This window comes from Pseudopodoces humilis, chromosome 24, assembly GCF_049639895.1.
Source record: "Pseudopodoces humilis isolate 2021_Gansu_Grassland_sample_001 chromosome 24, ASM4963989v1, whole genome shotgun sequence".
Classification (NCBI taxonomy): Eukaryota; Metazoa; Chordata; class Aves; order Passeriformes; family Paridae; genus Pseudopodoces; species Pseudopodoces humilis.
Genome location: NC_142223.1, coordinates 1,627,782 through 1,650,158, shown reverse-complemented (window position 1 = coordinate 1,650,158; position 22,377 = coordinate 1,627,782). Strand labels below are relative to the sequence as shown.

Sequence of the window (22,377 nt, the reverse complement as noted above, 5' to 3'; positions counted from 1 at the left end):
CATCCACACACACAGTCACACAATCACACTCACATCCACACTCACACTCACACTCACACACTCACACACACAATCACACACACTCACACTCACACTCACACACTCACACTCACACCACAGATTGCTGAGCCCCAGCCCATAGCCAGGGAAGGTCTCTGTGTGGAGTTCCAGTGGGGTTCATTGCAGCCACACACTGAAGGGCTCCAGGAACAAAGCCAGGGAGCGATGGAGGGGCCAGGGATGGGCTTTGGGGGTGGAGCCGAGGGTCAGGGTCCAATAGGAACAGGGGAAAGTGGTGCATAGGCGGGGCCAGGGAGAGGGAGAGCCAATGGGATCACAGGGGCGGGGCATTGCAGCAAACTGGGGCCAATGGGGAAGCAGGGAAGGGAGAACTTTCTAGAGAAAGGACATATAAGGACAAAAGGGGAGGGACAGCCCACAGACCACTGGGTACATAGACCTGGGGTACAGTAACGTGGGGGTGCAAAGAACTGTGGGAAAAGCTTTTTTATGTGGGGAAAACCTTCTTTTGATGCTTTAAGTTCACACCTTAGAGGGCTCCTTCCACACCATCACTGCCTTTGGCTCCGGAGCCTCCACAGGTTTGTTGCATTCATGGATGAAATGTATGGATACTTCAGCTCCCTACATACCATTCTCGTGGAATCATAGAATCACAGAATGGCTTGGGCTGAAAGGGACCTTAAAGATAATTTTAAATAATGATCTTGTTCTGTTGTGAGAAAATATCTCCTGATATTTGTGTTTGTTTCCTTTCCTCCCCAAGGGACATTCTGCGAGTTGGGGTCACTTTAGCAGGACACCAGAAGAAAATCCTCAACAGTATCCAGGTGATGAGAGCACAGATGAACCAAATCCAGTCTGTGGAGGTTTGATAGCTGCCTGTCCTCCCTCTCCTCCTCCTCGAGGCCCTGCTCCCCTTTGCCCCTGTATGTCCAAGCTCCAGTTCCTGAGTGTTCTGCATGGAGCAGAGACAGGCAGCTGCTCTGAGGAGCGGGAGGGAACACCCTGTCCTCAACAATGAGAAGTCGCCAAGAGCTTCTAGAATTTAAGCAATGGAAAAAGGGAACAAAACAAAACAAACAAACAAAAAAAGGACAACTATTTTGAAAAAAAAAAATAAAAATGAACGAACTACAAAATATTTTTAAATAATAATAAAGCAATTGCATTCTTGAAAAGGGCTCCAAGACCAATGGGAGTCTCCAAAGGAAGAGAAAAGAGCAGCTTCACGTTTCCTCTTGCACAAGGCTGCTGCAGCTGGACCCAGGCACCTCTGGAGCAGTGGGACTTCTCCAGGAAGAGGAAAGCAAGGAAAAGGCCACGAGAAGCACATCTCTTCCTCCCGTGGGCGCTGGGAACAGCGTGAGCCAGGCCCTTCCCCAGAGCCCCTGTCAGCAGATCAGACGGGGAGAGCTGAAGCTCTTTGGTGCTGTGGAACCAAGTGCATCTCAGAAACTGATGGACTTCTTCAAAAGCTGAAGACTTTTTTTTTTAAAAAAAACAAAACAAAACAAAAACACAACAAATAAACTAAGACTAGAGGAGGCTGTTTCCGACAAATGAGAAGGAATCTGTAACGCCTTGGGGGGTGGGGATGGGGAAAAGCAATCCTTTTTACATCTCTTATTTTCTCTTGTCATGGAACAGTTTTGTGAGTGACAGTTTCCTAAGGGTCCGTCCATCCGCCCTCCAATGGCATCGTGTCTCATACATATCATTGCTCAAGACTTTTAGTGATATCCTTTCTAGATGCCAATGATCTTTTCCCAGAAGACTTCCCAAGTACAGTATGTAGTAGTTTTTGATTACAAATGCTGACGTGTACCTTTATTTTTCGGTTGTCATTGTTGGGAGATTTGTCCTTTTGCATTGTTTTGTTAACACCAGTTTGTGAGTTTGGGGGTTGGAAATTTTCGGTTGGTTGGGGGTTTGGTTTTGTTTTTTTTTTTTATAATGAAAAAGAAATGACATCTCCAAGCATCATATCATCCAAGAACTTAAATCCCTTCCCTGTGGAAGGAAAAATTGCAGCTTATTGACCATATGCCAGGAGAAAAAGGTTTTTTATATGCACATTTCCTCCCGTTTGCTTATTTGTTCTTTCCAATTGGTCGTGGCACGACAGATGTTTGTGGCTGTTGGGGTTCCACCAGGTGTTGGCCACCAGCTCAACTCGGGGGTGAGCAGCATCACAGGGGTTTGGGAGGGAAAGGTGGGAGGGCGGATGGTTTTTGTGAGGGAATGATGACTCCACAGCTGGCTTCAGAGCCCTTTGGAAATGTCTGGCTGCTGAGGAAGGTGTTGGATTGGTGCATGGGAAAGGCAGGGCAAGCCCAGTTCTCTGAGAGGAGCTCGTGGCGCAGCGTTTTGGAGTGGGGGTTGTGTTTCCTGCAGGTGGGGATGGGTCCCTGCAGGTGCCAGTGCAGGTGGGACCCTGTCCCTTCATTGGGTGATGCAGCTTCAGGCTCAGCCCCTCACCTCAAAGAGAGCCTGGGACAGCAAAGATTCCAATCCCAGCTCTCCAGAGGCAAAATGCTGTGCTTGAAGCTGAATGATCAGTGAGTTTCTAAACAGCTGAAATAAATTCTTTAGTTACTGAGCAGGTCTTTGGGATGTGTGAACACCACCAGCCCAGCGCAGGGAGGTGCAGGTGAGAGCTGGGTTGTTCTCCCTGCCCAACACCACCTGGCATCCTTTGAAGCGTTCCACGTGTGGCGTTTTCCCACCCACCTCCTGGTGGTGGCCTCAGGACTGGTGTTCACAAACCCTTGTCTGCCTTTGCCATGTCATTCCTGGGCTCCTCCTCTGGTTTTTGGCAGCGAGGAGTGTTGAAGGCACGTTCACTGGGAGCTGCCTGGCTGAATTTTCCAGGGGCTGAATCCAAGAGGAAGTGTGTCTGCTGTGGATGAAAATCCCAAGCTGTCTAGACCTCTGTGGCCAGACATCATCTCCCCAGACTGCTTGTAAAATATGAGGCCATTTATTAAATACTTCTAGCATTTTCTACTGCCAGACCAGATCCAACAACAAAGCCCTTGTGAGTGGCATCAGAGCAGTCCCTACAAGTGAGACTTCTTCTCTCCTGAGCTCCTGCCCTGTCCCAGGGCTTGGTGCTCCAGCAGCAGGGCCTTTCAGTGGAGGAATTGTCCCTGCAGCCCCTGTTCATCCAAAATCTCCAGTGCAGTGTTGTGTTTGTGCTTGCATCCAGCCCAGCCCTGGGTTTGGAGCTCTGGGCATGCCTGTAGTGATGGGAACACGAGGTGTGTGCTGGGTGTCCCGGTCCTGTCCTGAGCTCCAGGCATCCCCTGTGACAGCCCCAGCACCTCCTGCGTGGCACAGGGGGGTGTGGAGCGAGGGGCAGTGGGCTGTGGGCACAGGGTGTGCAGGTGGGACGTGGATGGCTCAGCCCCTCTGCCCTAAACCCAGCCTGTGTGTCCAGAGGGATACTTGGAATGCCTTTGCATCCAAAAATCACTTGCTCCTGGTCAGGTGGTGGGCTCAGCTTTGAAAGGACATCAAAAATCGCTGGAGCTGACTCAACCACAGGAAGTGTTTGCAGAGGGAAGCCAGGAGCTGTGCCCAGTCCCAGTGTGGTGTGGGAGCCTCCCCTGGTGAGCCTGTCCCACACCGTGGCCAGGAGCAGCTGTCACTGTGTGCCAAAGGCACGTGGAGCTGCTTGGTGGCTTGGTCCTGAGGGCAGGACGGTGCTGTGCCAACTGCCCAGCCCCAGCCAGCACTGACCTTGTGCCCCAGAGCTCTGCCAGGAGAGCTCTGCCTACAAAACTCACCAGCAGATTCCCGTGGGGCAGCCATGTGGAAGGAGCACATGATGCTCCTCACTTGTCCTCCCCAGACAATTCCTGACTGTTCTCTGCCACCCTGCAGACACTAAGGAGGAGCAATGCCCAGGCAGCATCGCTTCAGAGCCACCCAGGCCTTGGAAGGGCACTTCAGGTCCTTTTCATTTGGAGATATTTCATCTCACTGCACTGAATCTCCTCGCTGGCTGCTTCAGACACATTTACCCGCCAGACCCAGCCCACTGTGAAGGACAGGTCCCAGTGCCACAGCCCCCAGAGCTGTGGCAGCCATCTGCAGGGCAGAGAAAGCACATCTCTCCTGCTGACCAAAAATCACATGGTGGTGGTACTGAAAGTAACACCTTCCCATCTGTTTATAGCAGACATGGCTGTGACATCTGTGTTTGGCTGTGCAGGACTAACAGAGAGCTGGACTAAAATAGACATGGTCCAGAAAACACTGCAGTTTTCTGCATCCCTCAGCTCTCCTGGGAGCACGAGGAACCGAGTTCCTGTCAAGTGCTTTGGTTGTAAACGCCTCTGGCACATGCTGCAGAGCTGGGGCAGAGGCACTGGACTGACAATAACATATTTATTTCATGGGTCTCCAATGTACTGCTACGAAATGGGAGTCTAATGGAAAACTCAGCGTGTTCCAAGGGGAAAAGGCACTTGCTAACATTGACACTGTGAAATGCTGTTGTGCATGTGCATGTGTGCATGTGTGGGTACTTAACAAAAATCATCACCTGAGAGGTTTTCAGGCAGCTTGTTGCAATTTTCACATTTCCCCTCTACCTTTCAAGCTACCTCCCACCCCTTCCCTTCTCCCACTCCCATCTCCTGCTGAGGGTCAGCCTGGGGATGGCATTTGGTGGGAATGCTGAGCAGGTTGGAAGTTCTCAGTTGGCTGGACAGTGATGAGTCCAAGTCTTGCAGAGCATCACGGGGCAGAGCAGAGGAAGCAAAGCATATGTGGACAGTAAAAAGTTAAAATGTGTTTTGTGGGTCATTTCCAGCTGTTGCCACCAGCCCATTTGCTGGAATTCCAGCCCAGGGGTGTGAAGGAGGAAGGAAAACCAAACCTGTGAGACACAGCACTGCCATGAGGAATCACCTGTCCTAGTGGGACACAAAACAGGGCCCTGTGAGCTGCACATCCCCTCCCTAAAGGATCTGCTCTCCTCCCCAGTAAACCCTCAGAGCTGCCTTCCATGCATTAGTGGAGATTGGTGTTTTTCAACAGCTGAGGAGCTTCTCCTCTCCATAACATCCTCCCTGCCCAGCAGCAGCTTCCAAAGGCAGCAATCCCTGCTTGTGTCATCCAGGTAAACGTGGCTGTCCCAGGGTTTTCCATTGCTGCAGGATTCCTTTAGTGCTCTGATCCCAGTGTGGGCTGGGATCCATCCCATGGCAGCTCATGGGCATCACCCCAGGGTGAGGGGCTGCAGGACCTGGGCACCCAGCAGAGCTTCACCCACGTCACCTGTGCCTTGCAAGATCAGCCACACAGGGACTGCTCCCGTTATCCCTTTCCCAAGGTTTTTCCCCAAACCAGCATCCTGCTCTCCTCACCGGCTGCTTGAGCACCACCCAGAGCAGCTCCCTCCTGGCCTGGCCTGAGCTGAGACCTTCTCAGAACCAGCTGCTGGCTGGGCTACAGGGCTTTTCCCACCTTCCCTGAGGCTCTTCTTGGAATTTGGGTTAAAGGAAAGGTTCTTTCCCAGGGATCATCGCCCAGGCTGCAGATTAGGAGTGGAAAAAACTTCTTGGAGGGTTGGAGCAGCTGAGGAAATCTCTTGTTATATTTGCCAGGCTGATTTATATGAATCCTGGAGTCAGGGCTTGAACTCTGCTGCATCGTTAGCAGTTGGATCTTCTGATGATGCAATAAATCTGGGACTGCCTTGGATGTACAAATCCAGAGCACTGCAAGTGTCACTGCTGTCTGGATTGGTTTAGTGATGTTTATTGTTTTAATGTAAATCATCTTCTTTCCTGCGTGTCTAACTCAAGGCTGATTTAATGGAGGTCTTTTTCCATCCTCAAAAATGTTAAATATTTGCAAGTTCTTCACATAGGGGATTCAACTTTTTTTTATCTACGGTCACATTTTGGCCTTTTTTTAGTTAAACTTGTACAGGATGTCTTTGCTTCTTGTAATTCTCTGCCCTTCCCAAAGCCAGGACACAACCTTGGCCTGTGTTTGCTTCCATATGTGTTCCAACCTTCCACTGCTCTCCTGGAAAACTCCCTGCACTCTCCAAATATTTCCTGGAATTTACCTCCTTGCTGTCCCTGTGTTAACTCCTGCCAACTCCACTGACAAATGTTATTTGCAGAAATTTGGGACTGGAAGCAAGAAGTCCTCTCTCCCCACAAATCTTTTCCTGAATCTGCATTCCTGCTGTCTTAAAACTTATTCAGCAGCATCTCTGCTTTTTTTTTTTTTTCTTTTTCTTCCTTTTTTAAATTCTGCAAGAAGTTCCTCTGTGAGCTCTGCAGGAGTGCAGCAGTGCCACTCTGTCTCCCTGTCTGATTCCACTGGGACATCCCAGAGCCCCCATTGCCATCCCTGCAAACAATCCACAGCCTTGAGTGCCTCATTTTTTTATCAAGAACTCCATTCTGCCTTTGTGGAAAAATAAAAAAGAGCAACAAACACTTGGTTGATCCATTTCCAGCTCTTTTGTTCCAGTAAACTTCAGGAATTTTTCACCTGACTCAACTGTAGCTTCTGCTTCTACCTCTGGGGTCAGTCTGGAGCTCTTGCACAGATCCCTGCCACATCCTTTGGTTATTCCAACTAAATCTGAGAGGGAAGGAATAAATTTTGTCTTTGGGAGCCAAACAGCTGTGTTAGGAAAAACTAATGGAAGGGGTTCAAGGAGGAGTCCTGCCCGTGGCAGGGAGTTGGAACAAGATGATCTTTAAGGTCCTTTCCAAGCCAAACCATCTCAGGATTCCGTGAGGACCGGGGGAGGAACGTTTCTCTACCTGAGGATGAAGCTGGCAGTCAAATCCTACTTTTTTTCCCCAAATTTCCTTTGCTCTGCACTTCCAGCTCACTGATTCCAGGTTGAGTGGGCTGGGCTGGGAGAAGGAGGTTGATAAAATCACCAGTCTGGGACAGATGGTGTGGCAAAGCCTGGCACAGCCTGGCTTGGCCTTTGCTGGTGGAGAATAAATGTGAAATCTCTGATTGCTGTCAAATATTGGCATTCAGGAGCCTTCACACGAGGTCACAAGCCAGTGGATTTTTGATGTGCTGGCTCTGCAAATGCTGGAGATGCTTTTGTTCTCCTCCACTCAAAAAGGATACACAGAAATAAATGAATGAATAAATGAATGAATAAGTGAAGAAATAAATATACAGATAGGTGCAGCCAGATCAGGGCCTCTGTAACAGCCAGAAGTCTGTCAGAGGTATAAAAGATAGATTTTTGATTCTTGGTTCTGGCAGAGGTAAACCACAATGATAAAAATTTGATGCCCTTAAATCAGGAAAGGTGTGAGAAAGGTGAGAAAGCAGCAGTCACAGCTTCTGACAGGAGCAGCTCAAAGGCAGGGGAAGCAGAATATTCCCTGGCACAGAGCACAGTGATGGGAGGGTGGAACTCAAACAGGGATACCCAGCACTAGGTGGATTGGTAGGAAAAAGGAGAAATTACTTTAAGCTTAAGGAAGAAACTTTTAGAGTGGATTTTAAGAAGAAATTCTCCCCTGTGAGAGTGGGGAGACAGATTTCCCAGAGCAGCTGTGGCTGCTCCATCCTGGCAGTGCCCAAGGCCAGGTTGGATGGGGTTTGGAACAGCCTGGGACAGTGGAAGTGTCCCTGCCCATGGCAGGGGATGGGATGGGCTTTAAGGTCTCTTCCAACCCCAAACCATTCAAAATGTGACTGGACAAACTTTTAAAAGCATAATCTCCTTGACACACAAATACCTCTTGCAGTTTTTCTGGGTCACGGCTGCCTGGGGGCACGGGGTGTATAACAGGATTCCTGCAGAAACTCTTTTATTCCATCCTATCTTTGTGACTGACACATTCTGCATCTCTTAAAAGCCCAAACACTCCATCAAGCATCATTGATTTTCCATTTTCACTCTTTCTGGGGCAGGATTTCAGCACGTGGAGCCAGAGGGCTTCCCACGTCAGGGGAAACCACTTGCTTCCTCCTCCCAATTTCTTGTGTATCCCTGGGGCTCAGAGCTGCAGTGGGACATCAGTGCCTCAAACAGCTGGAAAAGCACAAAAAGGGAGATTGACTGGGTGATCCATCATGTGTTGGATGTGGAGGGTGTCTGTGGAAGCATCCTTACCTCAAACCTTCCTCCATGACCCAGAGAATGGGAGTGCTGGGTAGGAGAGATCCCTGTCCTTCCCTTGCTCTGCTCCAGGACGGTTTCTGGGCAGTGAGATTTGTCCCTCTGCATTGGCTGGCTCAGCCTTGTGACCTGCTGGTTGTTTGGAGTCCACATGGACGTGTCAGAGCTGCCTCAAGGCTTAAAATGCAGGAAAGGAGACTGGGACAAGCTTCTGAAAAGGGCAGAAAGCTCTTGGTGCAATGGAGCTGGGCTGGGGGAGTGCAGGGAAATCCCAGAGGGGCCCCAGAGCAGGCCTTGAGTGTTGAGGGCTCCAGCACAAGATCCAGGCAGGGATTAAGTGCAAGGTTTGGTTTTGAGAGCTGGCCCAGCTCTGAAGATGAATTTGTTCTTTATGTCCTGGGGACAGCTTCGATCCAGACATGAAAACCCTTCCTTGCTTGGTCTGCCTCAATGGCAGCAGTGAGAAGCTCTTTGATTTTTGTCCCTCTGGAGAGCAGCTCAGGAATGTGGGAGAAGGGTGAGGCTGGAGCTGAAGGGTCCCTGACTCTATTCCTGGTCCCTGCAGACCCTTGTGAGCTGTGGGGGATCAGGGAAGGGACAGGTTTGGTGCACTTGGGCTTGTCCAGGATCCCAGGAGCATTGGGATCATTGGAAAATCCCATCTTTTAGTGAAGGACAGTCCAACCCTCACGTGAGGCAGCCAAGGTTCAGAGCTGTGGGTCCCAGTGACCACTGTGTCCATTCCCACCCCACCTGAGAACCTCCCAGGGTGTCCTAGAGCCCAGCCCAGCCTTTCCACAGGACTGAAGTACAGAGAAATAAAGTTCAGATTGCAGCAGTTCCCAAAATCCTCCAGGATTCTGGAATGAGGACTCGCTCAGGGTGAGGCCATCAGGTGTGGCTGGGTCCCTCAGGTCTGTAGAAGCACTGACCATCCATCCTTCAAGCTCCAGAGTTTCCTTTCGAGCTCTTCAACAAGAGGCAAGTGAAACAGCCCAGCTCCCCCTGGCCAAGCGTGGTCACCCCTGTCCCATCCAGCAGTGGGATCTGAGCAGTGAAAAGCCTGGTTTGAGCAGGGGAGGAAGGAAAGCCTCCCTGGAGGGTGAGGGAGTTGGAGACAAACAGGAGCTGCAGTCTGTGGATGCCCTGGCAAGGAGAGCAATCCCTGGTGCCAGGTCGTGGCTTCACTTCTCCCCTCTTCAGGAAGGCCCTCCAAGACCCCCCAGCTCATCCTCTGCCATCCTGCTGGAGCTGGAGGGGGAGAAATCAAGGATCAGAGATGGGGACTTGCTTCCTCTTTTGTGGATCCACAGAACTCCCTGTCCTGGAGGAGATTTCTGCTGGGTGCCCTCCTCCAGTGACTTCTCCGTTCACTTTTCATCCTGTGACTCTTGCACCCTGTTCTTTGCCATTGTTTGTCCTCCACCCTCAGCTCTCTCTCTGCTGTTTCTCTGCCCTCTGTCCCCTCCCCAGTGTGGAGGGACTGAGTGGTTTGTTCAGGTTTGGGCCATCACCAGGGATTCCCTTCCCTGGAGCTGGCTCAGCTACATCTCTTCCCATTAAAAAACCCCCCCTTTGCTTCCCTTTCTTTCTGGAAACATCCAGAAACCTCACATCACAGATCTTCCTGGATAGAGCAGCAGAAAGTTGTGTGAAAGCAGAGGATCCCTGGCCAGTGTTCCCTGGGATAGCTGAGGGAAAAGGCTCCAGCCCTGCCTGTTCCCACAGGAGCGCGTCCATCGCTGTTAGAACGCGATTTGTGTTTCCAGGTTTGCTTTGGAAAGGCTTTGCTGACCCTGTGTCACTCCCTGCCGTGCTGGTTGGGTTGATGTGAGCTCAGTCTGCCCAGGGAGTGCCCTGGTTTAAGTTTGGGGAGCCTGGGGGTGTTCCAGCCCCTGAAACCACAGCTGAGGTGTCAGTTCTTGCTGGATAAATGAGCCTGGTGCTTCCAAGCACATCCCACATAAAGGCATGACCCTTCTCACTTCCCCAAGCTGTGGTCTGAGAGCAGGAAACAGGAGTTTGGGAGCTCAGAGAGCTCATGGGGAACAGGACACAGGAGTTTGGGAGCTCAGAGAGCCCCTGAGTGCAGGAAACAGGAGTTTGAGAGCTCAGAGAGCTCATGGGGAACAGGACACAGGAGTTTGGGAGCTCAGAGAGCCCCTGAGGTGCCAGACACACAAGTTTGGGAGCTTGGAGAGCTCATGGGGAAGAGGAAACAGGAATTTGGGAGATCAGAGAGCCCCTGAGTGCAGGAAACAGGAATTTGGGAGCTTGGAGAGCTCATGGGGCCCAGGACACAGGAATTTGGGAGCTCAGAGATCTCCTCTCAGCATGAGCTGGGCACAGGTATCCAAACCTCCTTCCTGGAGGATACCCGTGGGCTTCTGAGGAAGAGCCAGCGTAGCTCCCATTCCTAAAAACTCCTTGCAGATCTTTTCCTAGCTCAGATCCCAAATCCCAAGAAGGTCCCAGAGGGAAGGGAGGGGTGGCAGTGAGGTGGCAGGGAGGATGAGGCAGGGAATTCTCTTGTCCATCAGGGCGTTGGTTCCTGTGATCCCACAGGACGTGGTGCCACAGCATCTGGTGGAAAAAGTCCTTCCCAGATCTGTGGAGGAGCTGCCAATGGCACAGGGAAGGTTTGCAGGGACAGGAGGCTCTGACCTCGTGCTCGTGGCTCTGGAAGGAGCTGGAGAGTGGGATGGGGGAATGGGGTGAGTCCTTCAGGCACCCAAAGTCCACACTGTGTCCTGTCCTGCCCTGCCACCAGGCCCAGGATCCATCAGCTGGCCTCCAGGGTGTCCCCAGCCCTGGCTTCCTGCTCTTCCCACGTGTTGGCCGTGACCCTGAGGACAACAGAACACTTTTCATGACAGTATTTGTATTTTTTTTTTAAAAAAATTGTGAATGGGGAGATGGTGTGCAGGTCCTTGTTACACAGGGATGTGTCTTCCATTCAGCCCAGGGTTTTCCCTGGCTTTGTCAGATGTCTTTCGATGTTACTGAGAATAAATAAATAAAGAAATAAATCAGATGTATTTATAAAGGAAACAGAAACCTGCTGCTCCAATGCCTTTGTAGGAGTATTTTTAACAAAACATTTTTTCAAAATAAATGTGAATTGTAAAGTTTGAAGCATTTGCTTGTGGCTTTCCTTTCTAAGTGCTTTGTCCAACTTTTCCCCTTCCCATTAATCCTGCTTGGGTGTAAATATGAAGGTAAAGAAACAAGAGAGATACTGATTACTTAAAAAGGTGAAAACATGCCTAGAACCTGTTTAGTGCCTGGTAAATGACTGCAGGATAAACAGATATCATTGCTACCCTGCTTAAACCATTTAATCTGAATAATTAACCCTCAAGTGTAGCAATAAATTATCCACTCTGTTTGTCACTAACTTGTTCTTTAGTTAAAATATGCTGCAGATTTATATGTCTGAGTATTTCAGCTCAGAACTTCAGTGAGGATTTTCCTTTTCTTCATTATTCATGGAGGTATCAATGCCCAATGGATTGACAAGAGGAGGGAAAAAAAAAAGAGGAGAAGGAAATTCAAGGCATTTCAGTGTCTAAGCAACCAACCCCCAGCTTGAACCCTGTGTTGGGAGTAAATCACAGCTGTTTTCATGGGAATCTTGTTCCCTTGACAATCCTATGTGTAAAAAATGAAAAAAAAAAACCAAAAATAAACAAAAAACCACAAAAATAAACAAAAAAAACCCCAAAAAAATAACATATGTAAAGGATTATTGTAAATCAGTGGTAGGATCAAGTCCTATGGAAATTAATTTGATTTCATTTTAATTGCTACCCACAAATCCTTCTCTGCTGTGATCTTTCAAGCCTAAAAGAGCCCCCATCAGGAGAACGAGGTGCAGCTCAGATGATTGATATGAATAATGCAGTGAACAGTCTGCACAGACCATTGGCTGTCATAATCCAACATTCAGCTGCAATAAAGAGTTCGACTCATAAGAAGAGAACATCAATAATTTAGTTCATAGTCACAGATCTGTGTGGCTGGTTCTGTCACCCTCCTACTTCTTTTCCGAAGGAAGAAGGAATTTCTGCGTGGATTTGTTCAGAAGCTTGGGTTTGATGTTTGTAGCTGAGGCAAATATTTCTGCTGTAAGATGCTTCTGTCCAGCTGGGGTGCAGGAGCTGGGGGATCCTCCTGGATTTTTGGGTCATGGCCTGAACCCGCCAGCTCAGGATCATCCACACAGCCCCAAAACGCCAGCAGGAATGGGATGGGAATCCTTGGAGTGAAACCAGTGAGCCCAGCAAGGATTTTATTTGGTTGTGAACCAGCCCCAGTCCTTCTGGCAGCAGGCAGCTGGGTGCAGCTGAGCAGGGCAGATGATTTTCCCTTTTCTTGGGGTCCTGGAAAGACCCTAAAGGTGTGTGGGGATGGAGGGAGCCTTATTTCCTGTAGGGACAGCTCTTCCCTTGTTGAGCAAGTCACAGGAGCAGGAGAACTGGGAAAAAAAGATCCCTGAGAGGGAGCAGCTGGTTCTGATCTGTAGGGAATCAGTGGATGCAGCGGGTGTCCACCCACCCTGACACTGCCCCCAAGCCCACAAAGCACAGAGGAGGCAGAAAAGGCGTTAATCACCTTAAATTAAATAAATCTCACCTCCCACCCTCATGGCTGCTCGTTTATGAGGGAGCAGTGTTGTCTTCACCTGGTGTAGGGCCTGATCTCTGTGGGAAACCTCTTGAGCAGGTGGGGTCAGGATCAGCTCCCAAGGACCCCTCTGGGCACACCAGAGCCACGTATTCAGCAGTAGTGGTGCCAGGCAACTCCTCCTGCCTCTCCTGTGGGACCCTGAGCCCTCTCAGCTCCCCATTTCTCCTCCCAGCCCCACATGAGCATCAGCTCACTCCTTTTCCCCCGGTTCCTTTGTGATGTCCAGTGCTGCTGGACACCTTCCTCCATCTGCACCGAGCGGAGAAAGAACCTGCAGACAATTCAGGGAGGCTCCAGACCCCAGAACCATTTGCCAAAGCAGCGAGGTAACACTTGGCAGGATGTTCTGCGAGGTGGAAGGCTTGTACTCGAAGATAAAAACAGAGCAATGGGTCCTTCATGTAGCTGCAGGCAAAATATCTAGCACAGAGATCAAGGGGTGTTTGGACAGAGCTCTCAGGCACAGGGTGGGATCATCTTGTGCAGGACCAGAGATCCCTGTGGCTCCATTCCAGCTTGAAGATTCCGTGATCCCCTGGTTCTGTGACATTGCTGGGGATTTGCTGCTGTCCAAATGTGAAGCTGGGCTTGCCTGGGCTCTTTCCTTGCTCTCAGAGCAAACCTTTAAAAAGGAATCTCAGCTGGATGGGTCTGGTGTAAAAACTTCAACTTCCTAAGCTTTTCCTTCCCTGTTCCAGGAAGGGAAGGTGACAGCACAGTGCTGGTCTGGCCCCTACCACCCATTCCCCCAGTAACTGCCCTGCTGTGAAAACCAGCTGGTGCCAACAGCAGCCCAAATCCTCCCCCAGGTTTCTCTGCTCCACCCCAGGAAGACACAGCAGTGAGTGCTGAGCAGTTGAGGATTCCCTCCCATCACAAGTCGGGCAGAACTCAGTGGGAATCAGTGGAAAAAAAATGAGAGGAAAGTGCTGTGTAATCAGAATTTATCCTGGGAGTGTAGGGCTGCAATTTCCACAGGCTATAGAGACCTAAAGAGTGAACTTGAAGGAGATCCAGCTCTAGGTCTCAGCAATCCCTGCTTGAGAGGCCCCAAAGGGCTCAGTCATGATCCCCAAAACTGTGCAGTCTTTTAAGCACCTGGATTTCTGCCCCTTGATTTGGTGGATTTCAGCTCCAGCCAGCAGGAAGCCTGGTGGCCAGGGACCCATTGCTGGAGTCAGTTCTACTTTCATGATCAAGGCCACCCTGAGGGTCAGCTTGGAGGGGTTTTCCTGGTTTTCCTCTTCCCAGTCCCTGGGATCTGGTGATGTGTTTGCTCTCACCAACACCAGCACTGAGCCCTGGGTGTCTTGGTGTTTGTGCTCAGATGTGGTTCATAGAATTGTAGAATAATCGTGAAATCAGAATGCCAGAATGGTTTGGGCTGAAAAGGAACTTTAAACTTGTTCCATGGGCAGGGACATTTTCCACTGTCCCAGGTTCCTCCAAGCCCTGTCCAGCCTGGCCTTGGACACTTCCAGGCTTGGGGCAGCCTCACTGAGCACCTCTCTCAGTGTTTTCCCACCTCCATAGATCCCTGGAAGGTGCCAGCAATGCTCCTGGTGCTTTCCCCCGTGCCACAGCTCCTGTGCTTGGTGCTCTCTGTGACATCAGATCCTTCCAAGCCCAGGTTTTCACAGCCTCATTCCCTCTCTGTGCAAGAGGAAGCGTGGGAGGCCAGTTCCATTTTGGAAGTCTTGGCTCTGGAGTTAAACCAATATCTGCACTTCTGGGGAGCAGAAACCATTTCTCCCTTGCTGGCAGATGCATCATCCTGACTGAATATTTTATATTTGCTTACCCATTTCACTCCTATGGGTTTGCATGGAATGCTTCTCTCTGATTTCATGTCAGCATTCCTTTAATTTACTGCTGCAGTAACTATTCCTGTGTTGTTTGGCTGATAAATATCCTTTCTGCTGTGTTTGTGTCTTACACTGCCTTAGACCCTGCATGAAATTTTAATTTCTCTTTGCTTAGCTCTGGCTTTTGCTTTCTCCCCCGGCACAATGCAGTGAAGTCTTTGTAGCTCTGCTCGTTCACAGAGCATTGATGTCGACTTCCCATGCAATTTCCTGCTTGTTTGTGTGCCTCTGCCTGTTTTTTTCCTTATCTGGTGCTAGTCAGAGCTGTAAAAAAAAATATGACTGCCTTTTTGGAACGTGCTGGTGTCAGAAATGTATAAAATCTGATATTTTGAGGCACTGCTTCTATTGTGCTTCCTTTCCTTGGCTTTTTCTGGTCTGCAGACTTGTGTATAAGGGTTGATTTTCCAATGATTATTAGATACAACGCATTTTTCTTAAGGCATTTTATTCATTGTCTGCAGTGCTCCTTCTTTGCATATTTATCTCCCCTTTTGTATATTTTTCTTATTTGCTTTTCACAGTTCTGACACTTCTTTTGCTGCATAGAATCAGACTCCCAGACTGGTTTGGGTTGGAAGGGGCCTTAAAGCTCATCCTGCCATGGGCAGGGACAACTTCTCCTATCCCAAAACCCATCCAGCCTGGCCTTGGACACTTCCAGGGATCCAGGGGCAGCCTCAGCTGCTCTGGGCACCTGTGCCAGGGCCTGCCCACCCTGCCAGGAACAGGAATTCCTTCCCAACATCCAATATTTTCATGTTTTCCCCAGTTCACTCTGCCAGGAGAAGTCAGTGAGAGCCTCCGTTCCTCTCATCAAGGTTGTTCTCATCAAGGCTTTTTTATCTTTTATTCTTTGCTTCCAGGACCTTCAGCAGCCAAATCAAACACAAAGAGCATCTTGGCTCCATTTCCAGCAGGAGCTCACCCTTTTGATGATGGTTTTGCTCTTGGTTTTGTGCACCTTGTGGGTCTGGGATCCCAAATGGGGACATCCCCCCTTGGAAATGACCCTTTCCCAACTCCCAGGGATTCTGAGGCTTCCACCACCTTCAGATAAATGTTATTCTTTAGAGGGACTCAAATGAAGAATTGTTGTGTTCTATCAAACCTCTTCCTTCCATACTTCCACTGATTATTTGCATTGAATTTGGACATTTTTTTCCTTGGATTGTTTTTTTTTTTAACTCCTAGCCAAGCTGTTTCATATTTCTGACTATTATTAATTTCATTTTCTGTTGTATCAAACTTCTTTTTGTCATTGTTGGTGTATATTGATTTTAGTAAGAATTTTTATGGCGTTGGTTTGCATTCCCCTCTTTTAGTCCTTTATGCCATGTTTTGTTTAACATTTTAATGTCTAAATAAGGTTCTTTCTTGTGATCTTAATGGAAAATCCATCAGAGTATGAAATGCAGCTCAACTTAAGTGAAGATCCAGGCTCACTACAAGCACAGTAAAATCAAACCACAGCTCTTCGGATTTGTTGCTAAAAATCAATTAAAAGTGTATTTCAGGTCAATCTAATATATATAAACTGCCAGGATGAGATAACATAGATAATAGGATGTTGTGGATCTCAATTAATCAGATCAGGCCACATATATGAAAGTGTCACATTTATGCTGGTTAGTACATTATTCATGAGAATTTATGGAGCTGGGAATGCTCTCAATGGGAAGATTTGCAGAGAGGGAAATAAATGCAGTGTCAGTGGTCGTGCAGCAGAAAGGGAATAATCAATTGTTCGTTTACCAAACCAAGGGGAGAGAGCAGGATGCTCAAATCAAAATGAAATTTTTAAATTATTATTATTATTATTATTTTTATATGGCTGGGTTTTGTAACCAAGTTTATTTAACCCTAAATAAAATAAAAAAATAAAACCAAGCACACGATCCCTGAGGAATTTAACGAGGCTGAAAATTTTGATTCCACGAATTCGTGCGTCTCACGAGAAAAATGAAATAAAAATTCCAAGTGTGATTTCTTCTTCTTCTTGTTTTCCAAATGTAAACGTCTTACAGATGTTATTCTGAACCAAAGGAAAGATCATTTCATGTGAAAATGTCACAAGTCACTGGTCTGGCTGGTCAGGCAGATGATTCTCTGCACAATGGTTGGAGTAGGATTGGTTGGACTTTGAAAAAATCCTTTTTTTTTCTGGTTGAAAAGATTCACCACACAATGTGGTTTTTTGGGTTTTTTTACTAATTTCTATCCTTGCTGAACTCTTCCTTTTTCCTTTTGCAAATTATTAGCAGCAGAGCTGGGCACATATGGAGGTGTGTGTGCTGGGGGCGTGTCAATAATTGCATTTATTGACCAGTCCTGCATCCCCTGCCCTCAGTTGGAGGGAAACAAAGGATGAAATTGCCATTAAAAAAAAAACCAAACAAACAATGGGAATATATAGAGAATAAATAATGTCATAAATCCAGGGATGGTGTAGAAAATGGCAGTGGATTATTACAAATAAAACATGCTCAGAACGCTGGTAACAGCCAGCGAGTCTCAAACAGTAAATCCACATGGACAGCACAGCCTGGTGGAGTGAAAATGGCAGGGGGGAACTAACTATGGGAAACCCTTTTGTTCAGATTGAAATGTCCTTTTTATATCTATTTGTTGTGGAAGGGGAAATGAGGAGGAAGATTAAACAACAATTAATTTCTTTCACTGGAAAGATGTAAACTTCATTCATTTTTTTCACTGGTACATGGAAATAAAGTTTGAGTGTGCACTTGGTTTTCAATAAACAAAATATGTCTAAAATAACTGAAGATAGGAAATAATTATTTGTGTACATTTCTATTTTTTTCTGCTGCCTTGATGTCTGGAGGAGATGCTACTCTGACTTTATTTCCTTCCTAACTTCAATTCTGCAACTTTTCAAAACACCAAAAAAGGTGCTGGATTCTGTATCACTTAGAAAGAAGCTGGTTTTCCTTCTTGGGAATCCCCTGCTCAGTTGTTTTGCCACTCTCAATCAGATATAATGATATAAGGTGGGTTGTTCTTGATATCAAAATATTAAGTTTATTCAAAGCTCTGTGTCCCCTTTCCTGTGCCTTCTGCTCTACATCCCTATCCAAGCACAGCATCTCCATTTCAGTACTTTGCTTGTTGCATGTCTGCCAGATAATTCTCTAATAATTTAGTGTTCCACACTGAGCCTCAGCTTTCTTTCTGCTGCATTTGTATCCTTTCATATTTCCCCTTTTTCCCGTTGCCTGTCCTCATTGTGGAGCTGTGAATGTCAGCTGGGTGTCCCGGGCTGATTCTGTGAATGTGCTGGTGGCCCCTCTCCCCCAGCAGATCCTTGTCAGAGCTGCCTGCTCTAGACTGACACAAACCTCGGCATAAAGGGGGGTTTTAATGACCCCACACGATTTCTGGTCACATCCTCAAGCCAGCACATTGATTCTCCTGCAGGAAACCTTGCCTGGAGCTGTTCCCTGCCCCTTTTACAGACACTCTCCCTCTGAAAGCCGTGGAGGTGGTGGCTGACTCCCAGAGACTGGAATATTCACACCTTGTGGATCAGAGTTTTGTGTTGTCTTTCATGTTCCTCATCCAGATCTGTTTTGACAAGACTTGGGAGCTGGGTCTGGCAGCAACGTGAGGCTCTCTCCAGCTGGGACAGTTCCTTTCCTCCTTTCCCTCTCCCCCTGTATTCCCACACAGGTTTGTGGGAGGGAAGCTGTTGTTCAAAGAGCAAATGTGCGTTTTCAGCAGCGAGAGTAGGAGCTGTTGTTGGCAGTGGAAGCAGTGAAGGGATCCCTCACCAACACATTCCAAGCAGCAGTACAGAAATGGGGATGAAGTAATTTCAGCTTCCTCCAAGTTCCATGTGATGGTGATTTACCCACATTATTTAACACGTGTGTGTGTTTGAAAGGAAGAGAAGAGTCTCTCTAGGGATTGATAGGAAGCCTTTAGCTGTCTTCAAATTAACATCCCCCACAGTCTTAGTCTTGAGGCTTGTCAGAGTAATCTCATCCTTAGTACAAGTCAACATCTTTCTGGGCTTCCCTCAGCCTCCTCCTCCTGTCCGTGACTGGAATCTCTGCCCTGCTGGGGTGTTGTGGTGTAGGATTACAGAGGGGTTGGAGTTGGAAATGACCTTAAAGATCCTCATTCCCATTCCATCCATGGCCTTGTGGGCAGTGGTTTTGTCTGAGAGTCTCTAGAGTTTCTCACCACGGACACCACTGGGCCTGAACTTCTTCCTTGCACGTGTTGTGGGTCCCCCCTGACGGAATTCCTGGGAATTCTGGAGCAGTGGAAGCGCTCCAGAGAATTTTCTCTGCCCAGGTATTGGCAGCAGCAGCTGCTCAACACCCTGAGTCCCAGCGCTGTCCGTGGTGGAAGATTTTGGAGACTCTCAGACAACACTGGGGCCGTGGTTGGAATGGGAATGATGATCTTTAAAGTCTCCTCAAAGCACTCTGTGATTCTACACCACAGAGACCGCAGCAGGGCAGAGATTCCAGACACGGACACAGCGCTGGGGAGGCTGAGGGGAGCACAGGAGGGGGTTGACCATGGACTTGCACTAAAGATCAGATGACCCTGACAGCCTCAAGTCAAGAATAGAAAGGGGGAGATGCTCTTCGAAAAGAACCAAAGGCTTCCAAGTCTTTAATCCCTAGAGAGGGTTGGGGTTTCTCCCACCCACTTCCTCCTGCTGCTCCTACCAGGAAGTTTTTTCCATCAGCCTTTGCCTTACACAAAGAGTACACACCCGCTGCTCTGTACAAAAGGTAGGAAAACCCAATGTTTGGTGATTCCAGTGGATTTTTCCACCCAAGTTGTGTTGGGAAAAACATTTCAGGAAAATAAAACCACAACAAATCAAGGTCACAGGACAGCTCGCCAATTCAAACTGCTCACTGGCCTGGATTTATGATTTTTTTTTTCTTTTCCAATTAACTTCACCTTCCCTAAGTGGGGATTTCACACCCCTCGTGTTAAGTAAATTGGTGTCTGGATTTTTATGAGCTTTGGCAGGAAAAAGTAGTCAGTCAACCAAGAAAAATCCCGAGCTTTTGGATGGGGGTACCCACGATTTCAGGCTCACATCTGAACCAAAGGAATGCTTGTGAGACGCCCTTTGATGAGTAAAGACAATCATTTTGATGCAATTTATAATTAAATATTGTTGTGTATCTCCGTTCTTCCAGAACCTCCCCCTGCCACTGGAGTTTCATGGGGGTTATTTATGCATCGGTGATATATTCTGAATGCCTCGCTAACATTGACGGATATTACACTTGATGTTTTTCCTTATGTCCCTTTGGTGGTGCAAATGTGAGAAAGGGCAATGAACTTTCGATGACTCTCTTGTACAAAAAAAAAAAAAAAAAAAAAAAAAGATTTTTTCCATCGGGTTCAAAAGTTCAGCGCGTCAAGAGAAATCATCTTCTTGGCGCCATTGCGCGGGGGGCGGGCGAATTTTGGGGAGGTTTTTATCTTACAGTGAGAGATAATTATTCTGGGGTGCAAGTTTGGGTAATTGCCACCCCCAATTGGCTTTCACGGGACCATGTTGATAAATTATTTGTCGTGTTTTTATCGTTCTCCATCACCCCACGGCGTGGGTTTGCCACGCTCGGAGCCGCTTGCGTTGAAGGACAAAGAGCTCTTGGTGGGCCGTTCATTGCGGTAAGAGCGCCTCGGGGTCCCTCAGTCTGAGCTTTGCTGAGGTTGGTAGAGTCATAAAAACAAGATCTTTGCCTTGACAGCAGCGGGTACGATGGGATGGAAGCGTGGAGAAGGAGCAGAGCGAAAAATCCCAACAGTTCCGTCCCTCCGCGAATTCTCGCTGAACTCGGGGCTTGGGCCTTTCCAAAGGCAGCGTTTCCTCAAAGCACGCTCATCGGGAGGAACTGAAGAGCAATTATGGCTAAAAATAAATGTGTTGGCAGGAAAATTCTGGATAAAAGCCATCATTTTGGGTGGCCAAATAAAACCCCAACCAGCTTCTGTGCACGGGGAGGGGAAAAAAACCAACAAAAAACCCAAATGCCAACTGTGATGTAGTTAATAGGATCAGCTTTTCATAGGAGGTGGCTTCTCTGGACAATGGGCCAGAGATTTTAACAGAATCATAAAATCCCAGACCAGTTTGAGTTGGAAAGGGAGCTTAAAGCCCATCTTGTTCCAGGCCAGGTTGCTCCGACCACCGTCATTCTTAGCTGGCACTTCCACTCCACCTGCACCTTTCCACCTGCCCACAAATCCTCACCCCTCTGTGTTCTTTGCAGTGTAGGAAAGCCTTGATCTTCTCCACCACACCACCAGTCAAACCACTCATCTAGGACTGTGTGAACTCCGTGGAAAAATTTAGATGGGAATTTTTTGGCTTCAGGAGATGAGATTTCTCTGGGATGTTCTCTGTTGTGGCTGAGCAAGGCGTTTCACAAGTGGTGTGTGGAGACAGCTGTCTGTTGGCATCCCTGGCACATTTGGGAAAGCTTTTCCTTGGAGAGAGGTTCAGCTGCTGGTGGCACCGCACTGGCTCGGCAGAGCAGCAGATTGCCTCTGTTTGGAAAGTGGGAAAGTCACTCCCAACACTTGCTGAGACATTTGCAAAATGATTGTGCTCGTCTTCATAAACTGAGCTTTGAAGGGTTTTTGGCTGGAACGAGCCAGTTGCAAGGAAATGTGAGAGCCAGGGAGGGAGATGGAGTTTAAAATTTGAGCAGCAGAGTGATTGGACTAAAAAAAAAAACAAAAAAAAACCAAAAAAAATCCAAATCAAAACAAAACAAAAATATTGTGAAGACTGCATTTGCCATTGCCCAAGTTTAGCAGTTTCAGAGCAACCTTTGCTGGTTGCTGTTCAGGGCCTAGCTCTGTCCCTGGTCATTTTTTTTTTATTCTTGGTTAGTGCTCCGTGACTGATGAGGATCTCAGTAAAACACAAATTGATTTGCTTGGCTTTCATGGTCACCTCTGGACTGTAATTACTCAGGCAGGAAAAATTAATTAGTCCAGTGTGGGCCGACTGCTGCTCTCCAAGCGCTGCTGAATCTTAATTGGAGAGCTCCAGAGAAAGGTGCTGATTCACACCCTGGCACGATGGGGTGGGGATTTTTCCAGGGACAGAGGGTGGAGGGGTGAAGGGGGCTGAAGGTCAAGAGGAGATATGTTGTCTGTTCCACCATCAGCAGCTGGACTTTCTTTCCTCTCCTCAGCTGTGGTAATGAGCCTGTTAAAGCCAATTTGCCTCTTTCAAGCAACAGCTGAAACAAGAGACTGTGGATTTGGTCGTAAAATATCTAAATGGATCTTTCTGGAGAACGCAAAGCTCACTAGGAGAAAAATAAAAACCCAGGACAACTCAGTGGGAGTTGATCTCTGAGACACAGCAGTGATTAATCTCCTACCAGTTTCCATGATGATGCCATTTGTGAGGATGGTGTAGCACTGATGTCTCTTACAATCACAGAATGATTTGTGCACCTTAAAGCTCACCTAGTCCCAGCCCTGCCATGGCCAGGGACACCTTCCACTGTCCCAGCCTCCTCCAAGCCACATCCAACCTGGCCTTGGGCACCTCCAGGGATCCAGGGGCAGCCTCATCTTCTCTGGGCACCCTGTGCCAGCCCTCCCCACCCTCACAGGGAAGAATTCCTTCCCAATATCCCATCTAAATCTGTCCTT

General features: G+C 48.1%; 1 protein-coding gene across 4 annotated transcripts in view; it reads left to right on the top strand.

Annotated features, from left to right (window-relative positions):
• Positions 1 to 5,765, top strand: part of EPHB2 (EPH receptor B2) — a 129,040-nt gene extending 123,275 nt beyond the window's left edge. For 2 of the 4 annotated variants that reach the window (XM_088066534.1, XM_088066533.1), the window contains exons 16-17: positions 788 to 851; positions 1,204 to 5,765. In XM_088066534.1, coding sequence (XP_087922660.1) covers positions 788 to 851; positions 1,204 to 1,503 — 364 coding nt within the window. In that variant the 3' untranslated portion in view covers positions 1,504 to 5,765. Of the gene's footprint in view, positions 1 to 787 lie in introns of all 4 variants that reach the window. The other 2 variants (XM_014257203.2, XM_014257202.2) reach the window with 1 other exon arrangement.
• The last annotated feature ends 16,612 nt before the right edge of the window (positions 5,766 to 22,377 follow it).